General features: G+C 39.5%; 1 protein-coding gene across 1 annotated transcript; it reads right to left on the bottom strand.

Moving 5' to 3' along the window:
* Positions 1 to 1,374: 1,374 nt before the first annotated feature.
* Positions 1,375 to 6,237, bottom strand: RSL1D1 (ribosomal L1 domain containing 1; the record flags this gene model as incomplete). The annotated part of the gene is made up of 8 exons (XM_008633558.1): positions 1,375 to 2,047; positions 2,289 to 2,495; positions 3,241 to 3,369; positions 3,454 to 3,547; positions 4,147 to 4,248; positions 4,386 to 4,534; positions 5,148 to 5,286; positions 6,059 to 6,237. Coding segments are annotated over 8 exons (1,344 nt in total), but the record flags the coding sequence as incomplete, so codon positions are not given.
* Between the last annotated feature and the right edge of the window lie 4 nt (positions 6,238 to 6,241).

Raw genomic sequence — 6,241 nt, 5'->3', positions numbered from 1 at the left:
CCCACCCGAGGGCAGGTGAAGGGCACGCCCCCCGCACCTGAGGGGCCGCCCAGGCCGCGCCCCCCGCACACCTCAGAGCAAGCCCGGGCCGCGCCTTGTCCCCTCCCGCACCTGCGCGCAGGGGAAGGCGGGCACACGCCGCCCCCACCGGCCCCGCAGAGCCCCCAGACCGCCGCGGTGGGACTCGAAGGCTGATCTGTAGCGACCGATGGTATTTGGGAGCTGAGGGCTCCTTGGGAGTGGTGCACACTGACCTCTTTTTACATTCCCAAGTCCTCAGGCACAAGAACTGTGTTTAGATGTAGGATCTCCTGTGCCTGCTCTCACAAGAGCCTTATATCTAACACCCTATTTAACGATGGCTTAGCCACTGTTCCAGTAACTAGAAATATCAAGCCAACAGGAACTATGACCAGGCCTAATAGCATAGGCACTTTCCACATTTTTGTGGAGGGACAGAGTGCCAAGAATGATGCTGCTGAGGAAGACTCCTCCTCCAGTGACAGTGAGTGCTGTTGGTTTACTGGGATTACAGATTCAATTCCTATAATAGCATTTGGTTCACAAAATAGTTGAAAAGTTTCAAAAAGTTAGGGTTGCAAAAGGGTCAAAAAAAGTTGCCACCACAGATGAAGCAGAATATTTTCATATTCATTAGTGTTTATCACATTTTATTTAGCACCCGCTTGCTTTGTAGGTAGCCAGTACCTTGATATGAGGATGTCCTAAAAAGGAGATGTGGTAGGGTTTTTTGAATGACAAATGAGGCTGGTTACCTCCTATTGATTAATACTGTCTCCTACCACCTTTTTCCTATTTGGAGTTTTTAGCACTAGGACTTTTCAACACAAATCTGCCTTGTATTCTCACTCTGTGGAGGGCAGACAAGTGATCATACAGAGAACAATTGGGCAGTTCTGTAAAATTGCAAATGTATCACCTTTCAGTCCTAAGTATGTATTTTTCATGCCTTTACTGGATGAGTTCACTTGGCTGGCACAACTGGAATTCACATAGCCTTTGGCTTTTCTCAGATGGAAGAACAACGGTTCTGTGACCATCATGCAGGAATACTCTCAACAGTTCTGGTAGCAAAAATAAAGCCCAAAACTGAAGGTAAGATTTTCCCTGATGTTGCAAAGTATATATGGTTAAAGGAAAATTGTCTTGTGCCTTTTTAACTCACCAATACCCTAGGTAAAAACAGCTAAAAATTACAATGTTTGGCTTGGTACCAGGCTGCTAACTTGAATATCTACAGTAAGACCAATAGCTGCCAACCTGTCTTTATTATACTGAACAATTTTTTAAACGATAGCAGCTATTTCACTTTTAAAAGCACACGTAAATTGATGCTCTTGGCATCCATACTTCTTGCTTCAGAAAGATGGCACTTATTAAAGTATTTTTCAGCCTTTTTTCCCCTAAGATAGCCCCATCTCTGCCCTTTGACACTTGAAAAATTTGAGTGTTTTTGGTTTGGGCCAGGAAAAGATAAAAGGTGATGGGGCCTTTAAGACAGTGAGTATATTTGTACAAGCTTGTACATTAGAAGGAAACCACTGAATCATTACAGATCTTGGTGGGAAAAAAAGCTCTTGGGATGAGATTTCTTAAGAAGGCATTTTACTTCATCAATAAATTCGTTTACTGAAAATACACCACTGAATGATGATATAAAATGTGTTACAACAGACAACGTTCATGCTGACTGTGGCACGCGCACCTTTTTGGGTGCCTGCTTCGGTGATTTTGAAGACTTCCTGGCTGACTGCATTGACTTGCCAGCTTTGGGTGTTGCAAAAGACTTTGCTTCAGGCTTTTTTGGAGTCTTTTCCATGTCTTTTTCTTTTATTGTTTCCTTTGGTTTGCTGATCTGCTTGGCCTTTTTGTCTTTTAATGACGTTTGCAAGTCTGCACACTCTTCTGTAACCTCAGGTTTTGATTTTGGAGTCTCCACCACTAGAGACTGTCTCTTTCTCTTACCAAGGGGTGTTTTGGTTTTCTTGCCCAAATTGTCACCTTTTTCTGGACTTGGTTCCATTTTCTGTATTTAACACAAACAAAAAAATTACCATTCCACCCAAAAAACATATTTCCTGTTTTTCAGGAAGAAGGATCAGTGAAAACCATTACAAAATGACAAACACTTTCAGCTGAATTGCGCCCTAATCTACTTGAAGAGTGCTAACAGATACTGTTCCCTAAGGAGCAATAAACAATTTAAACTCTTCAAAATGTCTAGTTTTAACTGAAATGTGAGTTTCTCAATATTACTTAATAATTACCTTCAGGTCAGCTGAACTTGTTGTTTGTATAGGCACTAGTTGTGGAATTTCTTCATCATCATGATCACCTGGTTCTTGGACTATTTCTACTTTTTCTTTTATCACAGGCTCCTGGGTACCAGCAGCAGCTTTACTTTCTGTTGTCACAGTGACTTGACTTGAATTCAGTTTTTTAGCTGTCTTCTTTGCTTTTTTGGGTTTTGCCTTCTAGAAGTAATCAGAAGTACATCTCAGACAAATCCCCATATCATCTCTAAATGTATAATAATTGTTTTAATGTGGTTAAAAATTAGATGGTATAGCAACATTAAAGAGTCTTGTTCAATAGACCTGGACTAATCAACCATATGTAAAATATGAAAAAATGCATTGCAAGCAGAAGGTTATTATAAATAACTCACAACTATATTAATGTCAGATTACAGTCCCTAAGTTAAATATTCATGGTCCAAATTCATTTCAGACAAATGAACACAAGCAGAACTCATTACAAAGGAGTAGCCAACTATTATATTTTTAATGAGTATGAGCTCCCCCTACATATACAAATATACGAGCTTGAGAATTATTCAGATGCCACTGATTAACCAATAAATAACAGATGCATGATCTGAATCCACATATACGTTAATGAGTGTACTTTTGGAAGGCAAATAGGGATAAACAATACCGGCAAAGTTCTAAGAATGAATCTCAGCTCCCTTCAGTTTACGTCTAGAAACACTTTATTTATTTCCAGTTTGCTTTAAAACCTATAAGGGAGTTTTCATAATTTCATTATTATTACTGAGTATTTGAAGCACTGAGACAGGAATGTCTAACCAGTTTTAGCCATAGAAGCCTGGGATCAATTGCTATTACAGTTAAATGCCACATTACAATGCAAAGAAGGAAGACAAAGAACTAGCTGCACCAATTTAATTTATGCAAAGTTTGAAGAAATTTCATTTACCTTTACTTCACTTTTCTTGAGAGATGGCTGTTTGTCAAGCTCATCCAGGTTGGAGATATTTGCAGTATATATTGGGAGTGCAACTGACTTAAGTGTTTTGAGGTGAAGAATTTTTACATTTTTCCATTTCTGCAAAAACAAAATCAGTATATTACGTAAAAATAAGGCAGAAGTATGAACCTATTTGTCTGTAAGTCAGTCAATCAGCAGTACCTTTGGTAACTTGTTATCAATCACTTTTGCTGCTGCAAGGATATTCTCAAGTATCTCATCCACTTTCATCCCAGTGTGACCTATACGTGCTGTACTGAAAGAAGAGAAGGATAATCTGTATATATGGGCAAATAAACTTATTTCAAGTTGCTTGTTTAGTTTAGGCATACCCAGAAATGCAAAAAGCCCAGTCATCTGCAATTAGCTTAATGTTCCTAAAGGAAGGATGGCTATTGCAGAAATCTTCTGTGATAACAGAATAGATTCACATGTATTCATCTTCCCATATTTGGATATGCAACTTCTGCCTTACATTACAAAGCATTACTAACAATTTAGATCCTTTTAGATATACAATACATGAAAAAAAATCTTATTAGAACAGAGTATTTTGGAAATAGAAAAGTATTACTAAATTAGATTAAGATTGTACATGCTCTTTGACAGTGACAGGTGCCTAGAAATTCCTTAGGTAAAAGGAAAAAGAGACAAAAAGCCCCAGCTTAACAGTAAAACTTTAATAGAACTACTAAATTAATTATACAGGTTAAGATTCAAAACATGCCCTATTTGGAATGGTGACCCTTAACATCTTTTATTCACATATTAAAGGAATAAAAATAACTCACTTGAAATTCCTACAGTTAAGGTAGAACCACCCTTCAAGTTATGTATTAATCGATTTGTACTTACTAACAGCACCCTTTGCTGTTAACTGGAAGTGTAGTCCCTTGGATATGTTTTTCTAGTTCCTTGGCAAGATTTTTGGCTTTCAGGTTTACAGATAAAGGTGCCCTAAAACAGAAAGGGAGAGGAGTAAAAAAAGGAAACAATTAGAATACCTGAAACAATACCAATTTCCCTGTTACTAAGAAGAATTTGACCTTAAAAAAGATAATGCAAAAATAGATTTACAAAGTTTAAAGACCTACTTTTTCTTTTCATAGAAGTGTTTTCCTAGATGTGAGGGCAAAAGCCTTCTAATTCGGTCATCAGACAGAAAGAGATCAAATCTGTTCAGGAGGCGCCGCTTCGCTTCGAACATTTTATACTCCTTTTTGAGGGTTTTGTAGGAGATGATCTGCAATGCAAGCACCAGTTTAGTCCCCACTGCTGAAAATGCAACCAGAAATGCTTCTCAGAACTGCACAGATTAAGGCTGCATAACTGATAGTCTATCACACTGCATTATTTTAGAATGCTGAAGACAATCAAAAAGTATCCATTTCCTACTGTTTTTAGAATCAAACAATATGGATCTCTTGCATAGAAGCTGAACATCACCAAACAGAACTTCAGTACATGAATAACATCTAAAGGAAGACTGAATATAACAGTAAGTTGTTTTACAATTTTGTTGCTGGTGGCATAAACAATCCAATCCAGCTGCAAAGGGTATAAATATTCAAACACTGTGAGTTTTTCCAGTTGGTTACTCAAACTAAATATTGAACATTTATCTAGAAATTTTATCTGATTATTAAAAATCCTGTTTCAAACTGAAGAAATTGTTCTGAGTAAACTTTGCATTTTAGAATCACCACAGTTTGAGTAGTCATAAAAATCTTACTAGAGAATGTGAATGAGAATTAGAATATTAAACAGCAGAAGGTAACAACTCTTTCTATTCTTTTTGGTGGTATAAAAGGAAAGAAATGACAGTACTGTATTATACCATCAAGGGCCTCTCTTACCTGGCTAATACTTCTGATCCCATTCTGGATTAAAAGTTTCTTGTACAGATTTTCAGTCTGTTCTGCTGATAAATTTGGTTCATCCTTTGTGAACAGGCAAATGTCAGCTGTTTCTGGTCGAATGCCATGGGGCAGTGGTCTACAATGAGAATATGAGATGCATAAAGAATGTCTAATAAGAGAAAGAAGTTTTCTCCAGAACTAGGACTACAACTGAGAGATCAGTACCCTTTAATAACACAGAGAAGTGCCTGTATTTAGACTCTGTTAACTACTAAATATTTGCAGTGGAACCTATACTTGATAAACATACAAAACTGGAAAAGTGAAACCGTGGAATACCACGGCTCCAGACACAAGGCGGAATACCTTGTCCTGCCAACAGCCCTTACCACACGGGTCCCAGGAGGAGGACCCTCCATGCTCCTCACCTTATGCCATGGCTACATCCAGTCATTAGACAAAACTTTGTAACACTCGGGCCCTGATAAATGGATGTAAACTTTCGCAATGTAGCACAGCTACAGTTTAAAAGGAGACTTCTAATTCATATTCAGGTTTGCTTACCACACGAAAGAAGTCTTACTAATGATTTGGTGGTGGTGGGTCAAGACACAGAAATTGATCTATTTTCTCAAGCTTAAGGACTGAGAGGCACATACCCTGTAACTGGCAACCCACAGAATCAGTATTCTCCGTGCAAAAAGCTGGCACAGCCCAGCTTCCCGTTATACCGAAAGTACGGGTAAAGCAGCGTTCTGACCCCGCAGTTCTAAGTCACGGCACGGGAACTGCCAGGACAGGGCTGCGACAGTCAAATTCCTTACGCTCCGAATCTGCAAAGTGCTCTTTTCCAAGCCAAAGGACACGAGCAACCCCTGTAACCACGCGGCCGGGTATCAATGCCTTACATTCGGATAACTTTTGCCACCTGCGGGACCTTCCAGACCGTCACCAAGAGATGGACGCTCTCGCACTCGTTGAGGAGCAGCGCGTCTCCCTTGGCCTTGCGTCTGGAGAAAGCCACGAGAGCCTCCACCGCCTTCTTCACCTGCAACGGCACCACCGCGGCAGCCGGCGCCTCGCCAGAGAAG

This window comes from Corvus brachyrhynchos, unplaced genomic scaffold (genome assembly GCF_000691975.1).
Source record: "Corvus brachyrhynchos isolate BGI_N302 unplaced genomic scaffold, ASM69197v1 scaffold5, whole genome shotgun sequence".
Taxonomy (NCBI): domain Eukaryota; kingdom Metazoa; phylum Chordata; class Aves; order Passeriformes; family Corvidae; genus Corvus; species Corvus brachyrhynchos.
This window is presented reverse-complemented; position numbering and strand designations above follow the sequence as displayed.